Below are 20590 nucleotides of genomic sequence, written 5' to 3'. Positions count from 1 at the left end.
TTTGATTAATTAGTTGAAAATACTGTTATGAGCTTTTCGAAAAGACCAAACAGAAATGATGTTTAGCAACGTCTAGTCATGAGCCTTAGAGATGAAAGGTTCCATTTTGAATGGCATATCGCATGCAATTACATAAATAAATTCGATCTAGGTATTATATGTATGTATTTACTTAATTATATATACATGTTCAATGGATAGATTGAAAGAAAGATACACGTACAAATTAATTGACTTACTAATATGTTTTAACAGGGTGAATATATATACTCTCAAGCCAGAAAGAAACCATGGAACCAGGGAATTATGGAACTAGGGGGTGATAGGGGCCATGGCCCCCCTCAATTCTGAAAAAGAAAAACAAAATTATAAGAAAAAAAAAATTAGTTTACTGATCACTATAACAATTTTTCTTTTACCCCTAATCCCTGCTCATAAGAATTTCTCGTTCCGTCCATGATGGAACTTGTTGGGAAGAATATTGACCTTCTCGGGTACCGGGCCCAACCCGAGAACTAGGCCCACTCTGGTCCACCCGACCAGGTCCAAATATTAAAGAGAGCATAATCCACCCGAGCCCGTTAAGACCACTTGGGCCCAATCTGTTACAATTGGCCCGAATTGCCGACCCAAATACTAGTTGATATCCACATCCAAGTATATCTCGGTAGTACCCAGAATCTAAGGGACGCGACGCACGACATGAAACTTGATGGTGCTTCCGAGGTAAGCGGAACCCGAAATATCCGTTCATCCGGGGCCACGTCTCCTCCAACCGCCTCATGCACGAATTGAGAGGCTAATTGAACTGCTATTCAACCTCTATAAATACTAGAACCCTCTCAGATATTAAGGTACATTCTAATTAATCTTTCTGGCATTATTCTGCGCATTTACTCTCAGAACCATACACTCACTTAAGCATCGGAGCAGGGTTGTCGGAACCCCCCGACACAGCCTTCTTTTTCAGGTGGACCAGGAGCATACAAGACAAATATCTGATGGACACGTCACCTACCGCAAACTGTTTTAACAGTTTGGCACTGTCTGTGGGAACGACTTGTGTTGTTTCTCTACTACAAATCCGCTATGGTGAACACTAGATCAGAAGCGAACAGAGCGTCTCGGGATGATAGAAACACCCGAGAGGAAGGAAACTCAAACGATCCCCAACTCACCCGCATGAATGAGAAAATTGAGCAAATGGCCAAAAGTATTGAGGATTTGGCTACAATGAAGGCTATTCTCCAGGCTCGGGTTCCGGAAATCCACCGGGCAGTCACAGATCCAGAAGTCCAAGAGGTCCACAATAGTCATATCGGAGAGCGACGGGAGGACGAAAGACCCGGAGGCAGCCGAGTCGAGGAATCCGGAGAAAGAAACAACCAAGAAGAAGAGATTCCCGTGCACCTTCCCCCTCCTCAAATCGAGGCCGAAAGGGCGGTGCAAGGCATGATCACCCGACTAGAACAGAGATGCAATGTTCTGACTGCAGCTATAGAACGGAATGACAAGGGAAAAGCCTCCCTAGTCGAGAATCTTCTACAAAAAACCACTTCTCCATTCACCGAGGATGTGGCCAACATTCGTCTCCCCGAGAAGTTTAAAATCCCTAAGATTCCGTTTTATACAGGCCTTGAAGATCCTGTGGAGCATCTGGACAATTTCCGCACCCACATGGACCTTCATCGAACGCCTGAGATGGTAGCTTGTCGAGCCTTCCCTCTGACCCTCTCGGGTAATGCTCGTGACTGGTTCCGGAAGCTTCCTCCAAACTCCATCCGCCACTTCGATGACCTCGGGAGGATGTTCCTGACGCAGTTCATGGCCGAGAGGGTTAGAAGGAAGCCATCCGGATCCTTGATGTCCTTACACCAGGGACCCGAGGAGTCTCTCAGAAACTTCTTCTTGAGATTCAATCAGGCGAGGCTCGAAGCTGAGACCGCAACCGATGACTTCATATATGGAGCCCTCTTCCAGGGAATACGGAAAGATGGAGCTCTTATGGCTGATATAGCCCGAAAGCCTCCACAGAATATAGACGGCTTCATGAATAAAGTCGAGAAGTACATCAACCAAGAGGAAATGCTCCAAGCCCTGCTAGGATCCGATCAGAATCGCACTTCCACTTCCGAGAACAAAAAGAAGAAAAAGGATCATCGGAAAGAAGAGCCCAAGCGTGTTCCGGAAGAAGAGGAGGCTAGGCCAAAGCGAGATCAGGAGTCGTTAAGGGGTCATAACTGGACACCCCTCAATGCTCCCATCATGGATGTTCTCCTGGAGATAAAGCTAGACCCCATGTACCGGAAGCCCAGGCCAGTGCTGGTGAACTCGAATTCACCCAATGCAGATCAGTATTGTGCTTTCCATGATACCACCGAGCATCGCACCGAAGCTTGTATTTCCTTGAGACTTCTGATAGAACGTTTTATAGAAATTGGAAAGCTCGTACGTTTCCTCGCAGATCAAAGAATTCAACAAGATCCGGGGCACGGCAACTGCCCCCAGGAAAACTACAATCGGTTCCATCAGAATCGGAACAATCCTCGGAATGACCGAGGAAGAGATCAGGAAAGGGGCAGGGAACCAGAACGCAGGCCGGACCCTCAGTTCGCACGAGAAAGAAGCAGGAGCCGAGCCAGACCAGCACCACAAGAAAACCTTCCAGAGATACAGATGATTTCGGGGGGTTTTGGAGGAGGAGGAGAGTCTAACTCGGCACGGAAGGCATATGCAAGGCATTTACAAGATTTCGAGGTATACTTGATGCAGAAACCTCCAAAGTCCCAGAAACGAGATGCCTAGGTGACCGGGTTCTCGGATGATGATTATGCGGGGGTATCTCTTCCCCATACCGATGCTCTGGTACTAAGTTTGGTCATTGCCAACCATAAAATACATCGTATCTTGATTGATACAGGAAGCTCGGATAACATCCTCTATAGGTCAGTCTTCGAGCAAATGAAGATAGATCGAAACAAGGTGATCCTGGCAAGACATTCACTTGTGGGATTCACAGGGGAACAAGTGCTCCCGCTCGGTTCTATTGAGCTCCCGGTGATAGCAGGAACGTACCCGAGGCAAAATACGATAATGGTTCTGTTCTTAATAATAGACCGTCCATCGGCTTACAACGCCATCCTTGGAAGAATAGCTCTCAATGAGGTTAAAGTGGTAACTTCAATCCCCCACCTGAGCATGAAATTCCCCACCGAAGAAGGAGTCGGTGTCGAAAAAGGAGACCAATGGATGGCTCGAGAATGCTACAACACAAGCTTGAAAAAGCTCCCAGAAGCTGCAAGACTCGAAGAGAGGAAAAAAGACGACGAAAAATAGCAATCACCGTTGGGGGAGCCGGTAGAAGAGTTGGAAAGTTTCGAGCTCGGTGACTCGAAGAAGACGATCCGTGTAGGCTCGCAGCTTTCCCCGGAGATAAAAATGGCGTTGGTAGCATTCCTTAGACGAAACCAAGACGTTTTTGCGTGGAGCCATGAAGATATGCTAGGAATACCCCCATCTGTGATTGTCCACAAACTAATGGTCAACCCAAGTCACCGACCAGTTAAACAGCAAAGAAGAAGTTTTGCTCCTGAACGGAATCAGGCTGTAGCCGAGGAGGTACAGAAGCTCCTGAAGGCCGGGTTTATCCGGGAAGTAGATTACCCGGAGTGGTTGGCCAACGTGGTGTTAGTCAAAAAAACCATCGGAAAATTGAGAATGTGCGTCGATTTCACTGACCTCAACAAAGCATGTCCCAAAGATAGCTTCCCTTTGCCTCGGATCGACCTGCTGGTAGACTTTACATCCGGGCATGAACTACTCACGTTCATGGATGCTTTCTCGGGGTATAACTAGATTCACATGGATGAGATTGACCAAGAAAAAACATCTTTCATTACCGACCGAGGCCTTTATTGCTACAAGATGATGCCGTTCAGTCTAAAAAATGCAGGGGCCACGTACCAGAGGCTAGTAAACAAGATGTTCCGAGATCAGATCGAGCGGGACATAGAAGTTTATATCGATGACATGCTTGTCAAGAGCATCCGAACCGCCAGCCATACAGCAAATCTGAGGGAGACCTTCGAGACGTTGATGAGTCACAAGATGAAGCTCAATCTGGCAAAGTGCGCTTTCGGATTCTCCTCCGGGAAGTTCTTGGGGTTTATGGTCTCGCAAAGAGGAATCGAGGCAAATCCTGAGAAGGTTAACGCAGTCCTCGGTATGCAACCACCTCAAACGACCAAGCAACTGCAACAATTGACCGGAAGAATAGCAGCCTTAAACCGGTTCATCTCCAGATCTATAGACAAATGTCTCCCGTTCTTCAAGATATTGAGAAAAGCGTTTGAATGGAATAGTGAGTGCGAGGAGGCCTTTGGGAAGTTGAAAGAATACCTGATCAATCCCCCGCTCCTGAGCCGCTCGGATGAAGGAGAAATACTTTATCTCTAGCTGGCGGTATCGCCCTCGGCTGTAAGCTCTGCTTTGGTTCGCGAGGATTCCGGGGTCCAAAAATCAGTGTATTTCACCAGCAAAGCACTTCATGGAGCCAAGGAGAGGTACCCCCAGATAGAAAAGTTAGCATTCGCCTTGATTGTCTCAGCACGAAGACTCAAGCCATACTTTCAAGCACATGCCATACGGGTACTGACCGAGTATCCAATGAAAAAAATATTGCAAAAACCAGACCTCTCGGGCAGGCTGGTGAACTGGTCAGTAGAGCTCGGGCAATTCGACATAGAATTCCATCCTCGAACATCCGTCAAGGGTCAGGTACTAGTTGACTTCCTTCTGGAATTCAACAATACACTCGAAAGCGAAGAGCTGCCCAAGAAAGAGACATGGGTGGTATATGTCGACGGTTCCTCAGCCAACTGGAAAAGTGGAGTCGGCGTTGCTCTAATAAGCCCGGATGGAGAAAAATTTCAGTACACGATCAAATTAGATTTTGTTACTACTAACAATGAAGCAGAATACGAGGCCGTGTTGGCCGGGCTCTCTATAGCTCGGGAAATGGGAGCGAAGAACGTAGAAATCCGAAGCGATTCCTAAGTAGTAGTAAGCCACATACAGGGAATTGTTGAGGCTCAAGGAGAAAAAATGATCCAGTACCTCAACAAAGTACGCAAACATCAATCTAACTTTGACAGGACCTCCATGACAAAAATTCCCCGGGAGGAAAATGTACAGGCAGACGCCCTCTCCAAGATGGGCTCGGGTACCGGACCCGATGTCAAAACATCAGCCTACGGGGTGGTGATACAAACCGAACCATCAATTACTCCTAAGTTAGACGTGATGGAAACCGAAGAAAGATCGTTCGACCCAGAATGGGCTACTGATGTAATTCAGTACCTCCGAGACGGATCTTTACCCAGGGACAAACTGTTGTCTCGTAAGGTAAAAACGCACTCAGCTCGGTACGTGCTTATTAGAGGAATACTTTATCGAAGAGGGTACACCGAGCCACTTCTCAAGTGTCTCACAAACTCGGAGGCAGAGTATGTGCTGAAGGAAATACACGAAGGAGTTTGCGGGAACCATTCAGGCTCACGGATGCTAGCACACAAAGCAATAAGAGCCGGGTATTATTGGCCAACAATAAACAAGGACTCGTTCATGCTAGTTCAACAATGCGACAAGTGTTAAAGGTTTGCTCGGGTGATGAAAAACCCCCCTGAAAAACTCAATCCGATCAGCTCGCCTTGGCCATTCGCGAAATGGGGGGTTGACATAGTCGGACCCATGCCACCGGGAAAAGGAGGACGGAAATTCCTTCTTGTCGCTGTAGACTACTTCACGAAGTGGGCTGAAGCCGAGACATTCGCTACCATCACCACCGCCAATGTGATAAAATTTCTTTGGAGCTCGGTCGTATGCCGTTTCGGCATTCCCCATGCCTTCGTCATCGATAACGGAAAGCAGTTTGACTACGGACCGTTTCGTAAATGGTGTGCGGAACTTCGAATTCGAAATTACTATTCCACTCCGATTCATGCACCGACAAATGGACAAGTGGAAGCCACCAACAAAACACTCCTTAAAACACTAAAGAAGAAACTCGGCAAGAAGAAGGGAGCTTGGGCCGAGTATGTTCCCGAGGTGCTCTGGTCCTATCGTACCACAACACGAACTCCCACAGGTGCTACTCCTTTTTCTTTAGCATACGGTTCCGAAGCGGTCATCCCTGCTGAAGTCGGATCACCAAGCTTCCGAGTGTCACACTACAATCCAGGATTAAATGATGAAGGGATCAAGCTCAATCTGGATTTGCTACAAGAAAGAAGAGATGAAGCACAGGTCACATGGGCAGCATACCAGGACCGAGCCGCCCGTCATTTTAATAAGATAGTAAATCCTTGAATGTTCCAACTCGAGGATTGGGTCTTGAGGAAAGTAAGCCCGATGACCAAAGATCCAACTGAAGGAAAGCTCGGACCCCAATGGGAAGGCCCATACAAAGTGATATGGTGTCACGGCAAGGGGGCATATCATTTGATTGATACAACCGGCAGGGTACTACCGAGAGCATGGAATGCCGAGCATTTGAAGAAGTATTTTATGTGAATCACATGTAACCGATTATGATTTCAGTAAGTTCAAATTTAGAGTTTGTACAGCTCAAATTTTATACAACTTATTTCTCAGATCAAACCAGATCAAATCAAATCAACTGTACTGTGTTCCTCGGTTTGAAACACAACCGTCTCGGAACACACTCACCGATCGTATTCCTCGGTTATGACTCGGACAAATTCAAAATTTGTCTAAGTCATTGGGGGTGACTCGGATCTACCCAGCTCAAATCAAATCAAGTGTTGTGTTCCTCGGTTTGAAACACAACCGTCTCGAAACACAACCACTGATGCTCAAATCAAGTCAAGTGTTGTGTTCCTTGGTTTGAAACACAACCGTCTCGGAACACAACCACCGATCATGTTCCTCGGTTATAGCTCGGACAAATTCAAAATTTGTCTAAGTGATTGGGGGGTGACTCGGATCTAACAAGCTCAAACCAGCTCAGATAAAATCAAGTGTTGTGTTCTTCGGTTTGAAACACAACCGTCTCGGAACACAACCACCGATCATGTCCCTCGGTTATGACTTGGACAAATTCACAATTTGTCTAAGTCATTGGGGGGTGACTCGGATCAAACTAGCTCAAATCAAATCAAGTGTTGTGTTCCTCGGTTTGAAAGACAACCGTCTCGAAACACACTCACCGATCGTATTCCTCGGTTATGACTCGGACAGATCCAAAATTTGTCCAAGTCATTGGAAGATGACTCGGTTCAAATCAAACCCGCTCAAAATGATAATTCTATTTATATGCCAACCCGGCTGCAAAATTTAAAATCTCAATTCAAAATACAACCGAAAAAAAAAAAATATATATATTTTTTATAAGTTTGGACTGCCTGGCGAGTCAACTTCGTCACCAGCTTCAACTTCCATGGCATCTTCATTTTCGGGAGTACAGTCCGAGACAGAAGGCCCGGATGTCAAGTCATCATGGTATGGATTGGGAGCGTCCTCGGTCCAATCTGTCACATCCGGAAAGAACTCCACGCCCAAGGTTTGAAGTTCATTAGTAGCACTCTCTGGCATCTCAATGAGGTCGGGAGTTACAGTCTCTAGATCGACTTCGAAAATTTTCGGATGAAGGAGCATAGTTCTCAAGCTCTCGAAACCCCAGTTTGACCCCTGGCCCCAACTAAGGCCTCGGAGCCAAGGAACCAAATCGAGTTGTTTCTTCAAGAGCTTGGACTTGGACTTGTAATGGTGAATCTTCTTCCGAAGCTTCTTGCACGGAGCACGAGCTTCCTTTTGCTTCTCCGCAAAAGCTAGCTTCTCGGCTACCAGCGAGTCCTTCTCCGTTTCCATCTCAGCCACCCGGGCAGTCAGAGCGGCCTTGCGTTCGTTAGCCTCAATAAGGTTAGTCAACACCCGGTCGAGGGTCTTCTCATTTTCAGTGGCCTGGACACGAGCCTCCTCTGCCTACTTCTGAGCCAAAACCAGATCTTTGTCCCGAGCCTTAATTGTCCGATCTCGGAGTTGAATGTCATTTTTTAAGGTCTCGATCCAGGACTCCAAATCTTCGGTCCTAGACACGTCGAATTCCAGCTCCTGAATTCGGGACTGCATCTCGGTAGCCTTGGCCGCCAAAGAGGGTTGGTTCGCGGAAGCTTCCCGGTGGGTTCGCCACAGGGCAACCGTCCTTATTATACCATTTAAAAAAAAAAAAAAAAAAAGGGTAAGAAATGGAAAATAATGGGTATGAGAAGTTAGGCGTGCAACTTACCTGAAGTTGGGCGTGAAGTATAGCCTCTGCAAGTTCTTCCCGGGACCCAATCCCTAGCACAGATGAAGACCCTTCTGGGAGTACCTCCTTCAAAGCCTCTAAGGGACAGGCCAGTAAGTCCTCCCTTAGGGAGTCTATTAACGCTCCCGGTCGGGAGGCGTTGGTTTCCCCAAGTCTGTTGGTCTTTGGCGAAACCACCGCTTCGGTCGGATTTGATCCTTCTTGAACCGGCTTTAATAAATTCGCTGTCTCGGTTTCCATATGATCCTGGGTCCTCAAGGCATTTCCGGGACTTAGCGAGGCTTTGGGTTCCACCAGCAGTCGATCCTCAAATATCAAGCCTGCACTAGACTCCGAGCGAGCCTCGGTCTTGGCAACGGGTGATTGATCCACAGGCTCCCCAGTAAATGGCACAGCTAAAGCATCGGAGTCTGGAAGGGAAGGCTTTGCCGGGATCTCCTTTGTAACCGGCGCTGTTGGCAAAACAAAGCGCGGGTGACCAAAAAGAAGCTCGGCTTCATTGGCCCGAGTCAGCGCGTACTCCCGAGGATCCGAGGCAAAGCGAGTCCTCTTTGTTGACCCTTGCACTTTCTCCTTTCCTTTACGTTTGGCCGCATTTTGAACCGAAGGAACCTCCCTCTCCAGCTCTTCAGGTTCGCCGTCAATTTCAATCACATCGGAGTCGGGAGCACTGTCGACTCCGGCCAGGCGATCCTCGGACTAAGCGTTGGGGACCTCTTTCCCGGACGCTTCCGCCAAATCCTTCGCAAGTGTAGAGGATTCTGGTGGGGCAGTCGGGGAAGAAGTAGTTGGAAGCTCTTTTCCTGAACTTCTGATTGACTTGTTCTGGGGAACGGTTTCACGGACAGAGACGGTTGGGGTGTGGTCACCCACTCTCGGAATAATGGTCTGCTTCGCGACCTTCAATTTGGGAGCGTCTGTTTTCGGCTTAGCGCTCCTCTTTGGCTTGGGGCAAGCCACCGAGACATTAGCTCGGGGGGTAGGAGCAGCCTCGCTCCCGGATTTCCTCACCATTGTTTTTCCCTTCCAGTCGTACCAAACTTTGCCGGTGGGAATTTGATATTTGAGAACTTTTCGCATGTTCTCATCGGTAACAATGTTGTCATAATCAATCTTCGAGATGTTGGTCGGCATTTGGGAGAAGGTCAACTTTGTGGCAACCCTCCTCCTCCCGGTTGCATTCAGGGCCGGAGGTTCCCTAAGGTCAATTTGGATTGGTCTCCACTCCTGAGACATCCTTTGGTCCTCCGCCAGGGGTGTAGCCGACTCCCATTCACCCGAGACCCTAAAGAATTCAGATCTCCATCCCCGGTTGTTTGAGTAACTCTGGGAGAGGAAAATGAAAATCAGGTTCTCCCGGACGGTGAACTCAACAACACCTTCCCTTTTATAGTTGACTCTGTATATATTGAAGAACTTCGGAATCGTCATCCGGGCTTCCAGCACCGTACGCTATAAGATGAAAGACGCGAAGAGGTATCTCCACGCGTTTAGTGCGATTTGACTCGGGGAAACCCCGAGGTATAACACCATCTCCCGAGCTATGTCAGGAAAAGGAAGTCGAAGCCCGGCTGTAAGCATCTTCTCGTAAATAACTATGTCACCCCTTTGGATCTCCAGGGTGACTGGGTTCTGGAAGTGGAGAAGAACTGGCGGAAGAATGTCATAGTTGTTCCGGAGGCGGAACTCGTCCCCAATAGGCCAATACGAATCCTTGAAGCCCCTCGACGATCGAGGGGCCTAAGAGGCCGGAGGATATCCCTCCCTGAACCGGGATTGTCACCCCGTTCGGGCATCACCTCATCGTCTGACAGAGCATCTTCTTCTTCAAGCTTCGGAATGTCGACTATTTCGAATTCCTCCGCGTTAGACATTTGGTAAGAGAGAATGAGGAAATGATGTGCGGTATGATTTCGGAGGAAGTCGAGAGAGGATTGGAAGTCTAAAGAAAATTCGAGGTGAAAATGGGCAGAGTGTGGAATGAGTATTGATACTAGCAGGTAACCCGGGTTGGCCGGTTTCCAGTGACCGGTAGTCGAAGGGTCTCATCCAAATTTCCTCCCTCCAAACCGGCAGCGGAAGAGCCCCCGGTTGCAAGCCTGACAGCTGCAACGCGCCTCAAAAGATGAACCAACGTCCAATTGCATTTAATGCGCAGTCGGCGTACGTCAACAAATCCCGAGGCTTGCGGATTTCGATGAGAGAAGAAGATTTGAAATTTGGAATTTAAAATTAGAAAAGCGCGGGACTCTATAAAAAGTGCGAGATTTTCGAAAATGGCTCCCAGAGGTTCTCGGGTTGATGCCACTCGGTTGAAGCAACAAATAAAATGAAAATATCCAGTTATGCCACCGATCCAGGTATAGAGCCAGTCTATTGTTCTCGGCAGTATTCCTCCGGCCCAGTCTCAAAATAAAACGCGATTTAATAACGGTTGATTGTGCATAAATTCTCTTAAGCACAAAATTTGTGTAAGAGAATTAGGGGGTAGCTGTTGGAAAGAATATTGACCTTCTCGGGTACCGGGCCCAACCCGAGAACTTGGCCCACTCTGGTCCACCCGACCAGGTCCAAATATTAAAGAGAGCATAATCCACCCGAACCCGTTAAGACCACTTGGGCCCAATCTGTTACAACTGGTTCGAATTGCCGACCCAAATACTAGTTGATATCCACATCCGCGTATGCCTCGGCAGTACCCGGAATCTAAGGGACACGACGCACGACATGAAACTTGATGGTGCTTCCGAGGTAAGCGAAACCCGAAATATCCGTTCATCCAGGGCCACGTCTCCTCCAACCGCCTCGTGTACGAATTGAGAGGCTAATTGAACTGCTCTTCAACCTCTATAAATACTAGAACCCTCTCAGATATTAAAGTACATGCTAATTAATCTTTCTGGCATTATTCTGCACATTTACTCTCAGAACCATATACTCACTTAAGCATTGGAGCGGGGTTGTCAGAACCCCCCGACGCAGTCTTCTTTTTCAGGTGGACCAGGAGCATACAAGGCAAATATTTGATCGACACATCACCTACCGGAAACTGTTTTAACAGAACTAGTTACATGGAGGAGTTCTTCATAACTACATGACACTAACCCGAGGTAAATTTTAGTTCGATTGTTGATCTGATTTCTAAGCATGAGATCAGGGGTGGAACGGCATTGGGGTTTGGAGGGTTTTTATTTTTTTAAAAAAAAAACTCTCTGTAACCCTTTCAAATCAAATTTTTACACCCCGCAAATTTAAAAATAAAATAAAAAAAATCCTTTTAGTGTTACCTCCTACCTAAATTTTAGTCCCGCCCCGACCCGAAACGGTCAGTTCGATCTAAAATTCTTGAGAAACAACCTAACCGGACTTGGAGCTACACACCTACCAGATTGCCTAGAATTCTCCTTGCCTAATAAATGCTTCAAGTTGCAATTATATCCATTGCTAGCTGTCCACAGGCAGGAATTCAGTGATCCCCTGTGCTTCATCATAGATCCAGATTTAATCACAGATCGAGGATGCCGGCTCACTCATGTGATGGTTTTGATCAAAAGCTTAATTAAATCTGAAAAGGAAATTTCTAAACAAATTATTTATTACTAGCAATATATAATAACAATGAATCGCAAAAGCACAAAAAATAAATAAAAAAATCAAAAAATCAAAATATAATATAAAAATTAATTTAAAAGGGTACTCGAAAATGTGAAGCTTGTGACCAAATGGCATATGAACATGATTGGATGCATGCTTGAATCCTGATGATCAATTGGTATATACCCAAAAATATTTTAAAAAAGATATATTAGAAAAATATTCAGTCTTTAGCAAAAGCAAAAGGAAAAATACTGGTTCAGTACTGGTTCTTGATGGTGGAGGAACTATTGTTGTCCTTTGATAATATGGAGAGAATTGATATCTTCTTTTGTGAATAGATGAAAAAATTAGGAATCAATAAAGGCATTTAGAGCAGAAATTGCCCACATATTGGGAGCAAGAATATATAGGAAGTTAATTATTATTCATTTATGTAGCACTGCTGTTTATCTGCCATAAGGGTGTCAGCTGTACATTAACTCTTTCATGTAATCAAGATTTATTGTTTCAACCATTCAACCAACTCAACAATTAAAATTCTGTCCAAGACAAAATTAAAAGGGGTAGCAAAGGTTCAAACGAGGAACATGATCTCCAGATTTGATTTTATGGATTTAATTGTATGGTATATATATATATGTTGTCACTCCATTTGAAATTTTTAAATGACGCAGCACCATATAAACTGTGAGATTTTAAAAAAACATATATAAACAGTCTAATAGTTCATATCTATTTCAATTTAAATTAACCGAGACAATCCTTATAGAGGACACTATGAAATATAACAAAACAAAATCTGAATCGTAAAATGGTTAATTCTCTATTTCAAATGAAACGAAAATGATCATTTTAGGAGGCACCGTAACCGTAAACTGGTTCCGATCGATCCGAGCGGAGGAAATAAGCCAGATGTTCAACTTAATGTTTATTTATTAACTTTATGAAATTAAGTACATCTTTATAAAATTAAAGCAAGTATTTTCACACCTCAAAATGATAGTGGATAATAATTTCATGGGCCTAACTGAGGCTTCACACTTGAAGAAGCAGTAAATAACCCGCCAACCTCAGGCTACTCATTCATTTATCAACTTTTGACTGGATGAGCTAGAATTTATGGTGACTTAATTTAGACCAAAAGAAAGAAAGTAGAAAAAAGGCCAGGAGGTCTCTTTAATAATTAACCACTTGATGAGTTCCTCCATATTTCCTCTAGTTCTCTTGCAAATGCCTTTTGCCTTCCTACAACGATAGTTATGTGATCTTTTTTCTCAATCACTTTGACACGGGCACGAGGTATTCTGGTCTGGACATTGTAGCTACACTCAACTGGGATAAGCTCATCATCTTTGCCATGGAAGATGGTGACCTCGCACTTCAGCTGCTCTCTGACTGCATCCATGTATGCGTCGATTTTGCTGGCGGTGCCGCAGATGATGTTGTGGAGGGTATGCCATGCAGCGTTGTGGGTGTGGCAGAAGAAACCTTCAAGCAAGAATGTCCTCATCCTGTCAAAGATTATATTTCACCAAAATTAATTAATTAATTACGTCATATATGCTTAATTATGACATAAGTAGATACATGCATGTCTCTGTCAAAAAGCTCCCAACAACGTACATTAATTAAATGAAGAGCCAAATTAATTTCAGTCTTGAATTCTCTCCCTGTTAGTTGTGAGTGGTGACTTTCTCACCAACATTTGACCTAAGCCCGGCCCCCGAATGGCGCGTAATAAGAAACTTCAATTTGGCCTATGTGTATATCTGTCAGTACTAGCAACATGCACCGTGCTTTTAGGTACAGAAATATCCAAGATTTTTCATCCAAGGTTAAAGTATGAATTAACGGAGAATCAAGCCAATTTTGATCAAGATTCAACATAAATTGTAAGCTTCCATATGTGTACGTGTTGCTTTCAATGACGAAATCTAGATATTCGTCATTGAAAATGCATAATAACCATCGATCTTATTTATGACTACGTTTGAGGCCTCTTTACATGACAAGGGTCTTTAATTAATAATTTGTTGTTCAAATTGCATTTGAGAGAATCCACATAAAATTTACCTGTCTGAATATATAGGTCGCTGGTCAATCAGTTCAAAGTTTATTTGGACAAATAAGTCTCATATGAACTCACTAACAATATACTATTCAAATTGCTAAAAATCACAATCCCTCTTTATATTCCTCCTTATTGCTATTTTTGTGTTCATTTCAAACTATCCAATCAAAATGTGACGTTTCCTCAATCGTAAAAGCCAATGCAGTCCTTTTGCAAAGGCACTTGCATTATAATCTAATCATGGAGTCTAGATATTTTTAGTAATTTGTTGTCCGGATTGCTGGTAATTCAAATGGTAAATGTCTCTTTGTAGCTTACATATCCAAACAAGTTGATGAACAACCCAAAATTTGTTTGAACACGTGAGCCTCATATTAACTTTCTTCGGACGGTAAAATTGCTCGAGATTTTATCTATCTCCTAAGGACAAAATTCGTATGTATTTCAAATGAAATTAATATTATTTTTTTTACGATACTCTTTCATACGAGGAGTGATTGTTACACTCACACTCCACAACTCCAACACTCACACTAGACACAAGGAAGTGAGACCCAGTGTGAGCGTTGGAGTTGGAGTTGTGTAATGTGAGTGTAATAATCATTTTTCCTTTCATATTTATTGCAAATTGCTAACAATTGAACAATAAAGTTGCTGAAAATATTGCTGAATACGTACAACCTAATTGATTTATAGGACACCTGTGTTCTAGTGTACTGAATACGGGCAACCCCACCATATATCAATAGGACACTTTGTGTTCCACTGCACCATAATGGATCTGCCCCCACTAGCTCTCTTTTTCTCGCCGGGGTCCAGTTCCCCTTAGAACTGAACCGTTGAGATTGTGACATATCTCGTAACAGTCTGGAACTGGACCCAAGCCCGATCCAACTGTCCTAAATGGGAGAGTCCAAGGGACAGGATCATAAGAAGATATATGAGCCATATGGAAGTGGCTGTAGCCTAGCGCCTAGGATTTTTTATAGCCTTCTCGTCTTCTTCTTCTACTACCATTTTTCTTTTTCCCACTTTTAATACACTAATTTGAAGAAAAAAAGAAAAAGGCGGTGGGTTGTTTGGTATTTATTGATGGGAATGCAAAGGTTGATCAAAGCGTTGACACAGTCAAAGGTGGTAGAGGGGTTGGTGATCAATTACCTGTTTCTAGTGACAAGTTTGGTGAGAAATTCCCACAACCGGTGGTTCTTGCATATGAGCAGGCAAATCGTCCGGCTGATGTGCTCGTACCAGCATGCAGTTGAAGCCCCAAACGCAATCAATGGCCACACACGCCTTGGAGCCAACCTTCTCATCACATATTGCGCACCTTGTTCACCCTTTGGCACCGGGAAATATGGCTGCCGGCCATGTTATATATCCAAAAAGAATATCATAAACATATACTATATGTTATACCCACAAAGAAATTTGATTAACAGGAATTACTTACAGGTGCGAGTAGTGTTAATGATTTGACGCAGGCAGGGTGCTTAACTGCGAGCGCCAGAGCCAAAATGCAGCCTAAAGAATGAGCCACGATGTGGAAGGATTTAACTTTGTTTGGCTCGAGCACGGACCGCTCTATCATGTCTACATGCTCTCTTAGCGTGTAAAGGGAGTCGGTTGGCTTAGGGCTCCTTCCAAATCCAAGCAAATCTATGGCAAATAAGCGATAAGTTGATTTGGCCACACTGGAGAAGTTTGGAAATAATGTCTCCGTCCAAAATGCTGATGATGAAATGAAGCCATGAATGAACAGCACATCTTCTCGTGCTTTTTCTGACCACCATAAACAATGTAAATATATATGAACTTTGAGCTTATTTATGAGAAGAAAGCAGGTTATTTTCTGATTAAAGAATGGATTTGGCTTAAAAAAAACAAAAAGAAATTAGTGGGTTCATCAAGAAAATGTTGTTGGTGATGAAATTGTGTTTGTGTTATTACCTTTGCGTCCTTCAGCTCGAACAAATAGAGTTTCTTTGCTAGAGGAGGTCCAAGAAGTGCAAAATCTACAATTACAATCGGACCATCTTGGGATGGGATGTAATTGGCCGTGCCGTCCAATCTTTCCTTGAAGCATTTCAACAATGGTGGAGTTAACCGTGAACGATGAACGGACGGTGCCCTTCTTGATCTTCTCACAAGATTGTACGATGGTGGTCCTGTCGGCCACTTTGAGCCGTTTGAGCTCGGTAACCGTCAAGCTAGACACCTCGGACACCAAGGAAGGACGTGTGTAGAGGGTGTCGGAGATCTCTTCCAATTGTAGCTTGCTTGAGCTAAGGCAAACAATCTTGGATCCGCCTTGTTCGGAGACCAAGATTTTCCCACTGCAAGTGATGGCTTCTTTGCCGGACGAGCAGTAACATGGCTTCCATTCGGCTTCAATGAAGAAGTCAGCTAACTTGTAAACAAAGCAAAGAAGGAAATCGAGAAGGTCTAGAAAAGAGAAGACAATGAAGCTCACAGCCTCGTTTATAACTCTGCCAGTAACTATTAAAACCGTTTTGGTTTTGCCCATGGCAGCCATTAAACAAGACCACCAAGAATTGAACCAGAGAGAGAGAGAGAGAGAGAGAGAGAGAGAATTACAATGAAAACGTGAAGGCAGCCATTGCCTTAATAAGTTGACAGTGTCATTGGAAGTACCGATAGGCTCAGTGTAAATAGCTCCATCTTCTCTTGGAAGGCAAATGCTATGCTAAGAAAAAGAGAAAGCCAACCGAATGGGTTTCTGGTTCTTTGGGTATTCTGAAAATGGGCCATGGAAACAGCTACCTCCCAAATGATGTCGCATGGAATGAAAGCGTGTGGGAATGCTTTCTCTCGATCAAACTTCAAATCTTAAAGAGAGAGAGAGAGAGAGAGAGAGAGAGAGAGAGAGAGAGATGAATTCATTGTTTCATTTAACCTCGTTTGTTGGCCAAGGAGAAGGTCGGGTGGTAGTTGAACCCCCCCCCACCCCCAATTGAAGAAACAAATTCTCCTCAGCAAATATTTCGCCCTATGGGTCGTTTTCTTTTCCATACGATACTTCTTCCAATAGAATTAGTCTATATATAACAAAGAAACAAATGTTTCTTCTTTCTTTCTTATACCCAAGAGATCAGAAAAGGGTCACTTTTCTTGCCCATGATTCACAAATTCTAGATTTTTTATTTTTTTTCTCATCCACTAGGTTAGAAGTTGGAACTCTTTCTTCATTACTGATCAGAAGTAGACTAACTCATTAATGTAAATGAGTAGGTCTCCGGAGCCTAACGACTAGTATTTATTGCATGCTGGCTTAGCCACATGACACCCATTCTCTTTGTTACCAACCAGTCACCGTCCTCAAATATATACTACAAATTAATAATATTGCATATATATATATATATATATATATTCCACCGTTATGATTTTAAGCCAAAATAAGTGGGGGGGAATTGGACATCCTTCTATATGGGAACTAGGCTTAATTTCTTGACTCATCTAGTGTTTGGGTGCCGAACGATTCAAATGCTCAGGTTAAGCCATGATGATAAGCCATCTGTACAACGTGGGAACGCGGTTTCACTACAAAAAACTCTACAATTGGCCGCGTGTCTACAGTACCTGTTACTGTAGAAACGCGTCCAATTAGCCACGTGTATACAGTACACGTGGCTAGAAGGGGGCGCATCACAGTTGGCCGCGTGTATTTTTACATGCGGCCAACTATTTTTTACACGCGGCCAACTATTTAATACACGTGGCCAATTGTTTTTATCAAATATATATTAATAAAAACAAATTTTATTAAATTTTGTATATGGCCGCGTGTATTTCTTACACGCGTCCAAGTAGCCACGTGTATTAAATACACGTGGCTAATTGTTTTTATTAAATATATATATATATATATATATATATATATATATATATATATATATATATATATATATATATATATATATATATATATAATATAATATAATTGGCCGCGTGGCTTCCAGAATTTCTGAAGGCAGTGGCGCGCGGGAATTGTCCCGCGCGCCACTGAACAAGAATTTCAAACGGAAAAAAAAAAAAAAAAAAAGAAAAAAAAGAAGAAGTTAAATATACACGTTCTCTCTCTCTCTCTCTCTCTATCGCTCTCTCTCTCTCTCTCTCTCTCTCACGGTGTGTTCTCTCTCTCTCTCTCTCTGTCTCTCGCTCTCCCTCTCTCTCTCTGTCTCTCGCTCTCTCTCTCTCTCCTCTGTATCTCTCTCTCTCTCTCTCTCTCTCTCTCTCTCTCTCTCTCTCTCTCTCTCTCTCTCTCTCTCTCTCTCTCTCTCGCTCTCTCTCTCTCTCACGGTGTGTTCTCTCTCTCTCTCTGTGTATCGCTCTCTCCCTCTCTCTCTCTCTCGCTCTCTCTCTCTCTCTCTCTCTGTCTCTCGCTCTCTGTCTCTCGCTCTCTCTCTCTACTGAACTTGATCGTACGTGTTTTTTCCTCTTTTTTTTTTTTTTTTTTCTTCCAGTTATTATATTTTTTTTCCTCTAAAAATAAAGAACTAAATTAAAAATACAATCAATTATTTAAAAAATAATTAAATACAGATTTAAATTAAATAAAAAATTATTTTTTAATTTTTTTTTAAAAAAAACATATTGCCACGTGTATAATAATACACGCGGCCAACAGTTGGCCGCGTGTATTAAAATACGCGCGGCCAATTAGCCTCGTGTATTTTAATACGCGCGGCCAACTGTTGGCCGCGTGTATTATTATACACGCGGCCAATTGGCCGAGAGTATTTTAATACACGTGGCCAATTGGCCGCGCGTATTAAAATACACGAGGCTAATTGCGCAGTTAGTCTCAACCGGGTTGGCCGCGTGTATTTACGTGGCGACTTGCACGCGGCCAACAGTTTGCCACGTGTACAGTGACCGTACACGTGGCGACCTGCAAGTGGCGAAAAACAATTTTTTTTGTAGTGTTTCTAGTCACTTTTGTCTTTCATAGTAGAAAGGTCTTGCACCATATTTTTCCAAATAAAACAAATGATATTTGATGGTCCTGCACCATATTTTTCCAATGGGCCTAGTCACTTTTGTCTTTCATAGTAGAAAGGTCTTGCACCATATTTTTCCAATAGAGTAAATGATATTTGATGGGATTAGGTATTCTTAATCTTGGGCCTAGTTACTTTTGTCTTTCATAATAGAAAGGTCTTGCACCATATTTTTCCAATATATATATATATATATATATATATATATATATATATATATATATATATATATATATATATATATATATATATATATATATATATATATATATATATATATATATATATATATATATATCAATCAAAGATACCAATTTTGATAGCAACATCTTTTGCACGCTTAAAAGTGAGAAAACCTCCCTATATTGCCCTATTTATATTTCAGCCATAATATGTGATTTCAATCATTCAATGATTAATTTTCACAATAGGAATGTTACGCACTTTCATTTTTATATTCTCATCGTTGAACATGACTTTTAAAATTATTATTGAATTTTGATTCAATAATAATTTTAAAAATTACATTAAAAGCGGTAGTGTTTGAGCCTTTAGTGCTTATAACTCGAAACACTAATCCCTTGAAAAGGATTGGCTGCTTAAATTGCCTTCGGAGCTTGACGTAAAGATTACTACAAGACTTGGAAGACTTTTAAAGTAGAAAATGACTGCTTAAACAGTGTAACACGTAAAGAATAATGATTCAATGCCACCTCAATATACAACTTTTCACCACCTTGCCTATGTAGCAAGGTGGTCCCCCACTACTTTTTGAGTTTTTTTATTTTTTAAAAATAAATTAAAGTGAGGGACCACCTTGCCACATAGACAAGGTGGTGAAAAGTTGTATATTTAGGTGGTAGTGAATCATTACTCAACACGTAAAAGACTAGGAAGTCTTTGAATTAATTGTGATAGTCATCGTGACAAAGGACGTCTAGTCGTCTACCAGTTGACGAGCTGACTACTCAGAGCATTCTTATATCCTCTTCTCCTTCTTATATATATACACAGAAAATATTAAAAAAAAAAAAAATCACTCACAACAGATATTTTATTGGTTCTCTGAGTATCGAGAATATTACAGTTCTACGTACCCAATGCATCAGGAACTAAAAAAGCTTCTTTATTCATTATTTTAATACAATTTTTTTTTTTTTTCTCATCTCTCATATCTTTGCCTTTTATTGAAGATTGTGTTTAAATTTTGTGAAAAAGTGAGCACGCATATATTGGTAAGAACTTATACTTTGTAAAGAAATAATATTTAATTGATATAGGAAACGATAAATGAAGCTATTGTAAAGTGTATTTGACTAAAAAGATAAAAAGTAGTTTTGTTATCTAAATTTAAAAAAGCTTCCTAGTCCCATCAATTTTAATTTCTTAATTTTATATTTTGGTATTATATAGGAAAAAGTCTGCATACCCTTTAAACTAATATCCAATGGACAATGTTTTTGCAAACTTTTAATCGTTACAATGTCCCCCCAATCTACAAAAAATTGTCAATGTCTCTCAAGGTTAGCAAAAGAAAAAAAAAAAAAAAAAATATGACCCTAATTATTATTT

General features: G+C 42.7%; 1 protein-coding gene across 1 annotated transcript; it reads right to left on the bottom strand.

Moving 5' to 3' along the window:
• Nucleotides 1-13029: 13029 nt before the first annotated feature.
• Nucleotides 13030-17017, bottom strand: LOC133853741 (probable lysophospholipase BODYGUARD 3). Its single transcript, XM_062289762.1, has 4 exons — nucleotides 15945-17017; nucleotides 15448-15776; nucleotides 15156-15355; nucleotides 13030-13434 (listed from the first exon to the last, which is right to left on the bottom strand). Exons 1-4 carry the CDS (start codon nucleotides 16528-16530, stop codon nucleotides 13107-13109), a joined length of 1443 nt encoding a protein of 480 aa, XP_062145746.1. The 5' UTR covers nucleotides 16531-17017; the 3' UTR covers nucleotides 13030-13106.
• Between the last annotated feature and the right edge of the window lie 3573 nt (nucleotides 17018-20590).

The sequence above is a fragment of the Alnus glutinosa genome, chromosome 13 (assembly GCF_958979055.1).
Source record: "Alnus glutinosa chromosome 13, dhAlnGlut1.1, whole genome shotgun sequence".
Taxonomy (NCBI): domain Eukaryota; kingdom Viridiplantae; phylum Streptophyta; class Magnoliopsida; order Fagales; family Betulaceae; genus Alnus; species Alnus glutinosa.
Note: the sequence above shows the minus strand (reverse complement) of the source record. Positions and strands in the feature narration are given on the sequence as shown.

Coding starts and splice junctions, on each gene's coding strand:
- LOC133853741 (XM_062289762.1), bottom strand. CDS start 16,530: ATGGCTGCCATGGGCAAAACCAAAACGGTTTTAATAGTTACTGGCAGA. Junction 15,777..15,944: donor TCGAGCTGAAGGACGCAAAG/GTAATAACACAA, acceptor TATGGTGGTCAG/AAAAAGCACGAGAAGATGTG. Junction 15,356..15,447: donor CATTAACACTACTCGCACCT/GTAAGTAATTCC, acceptor CATGGCCGGCAG/CCATATTTCCCGGTGCCAAA.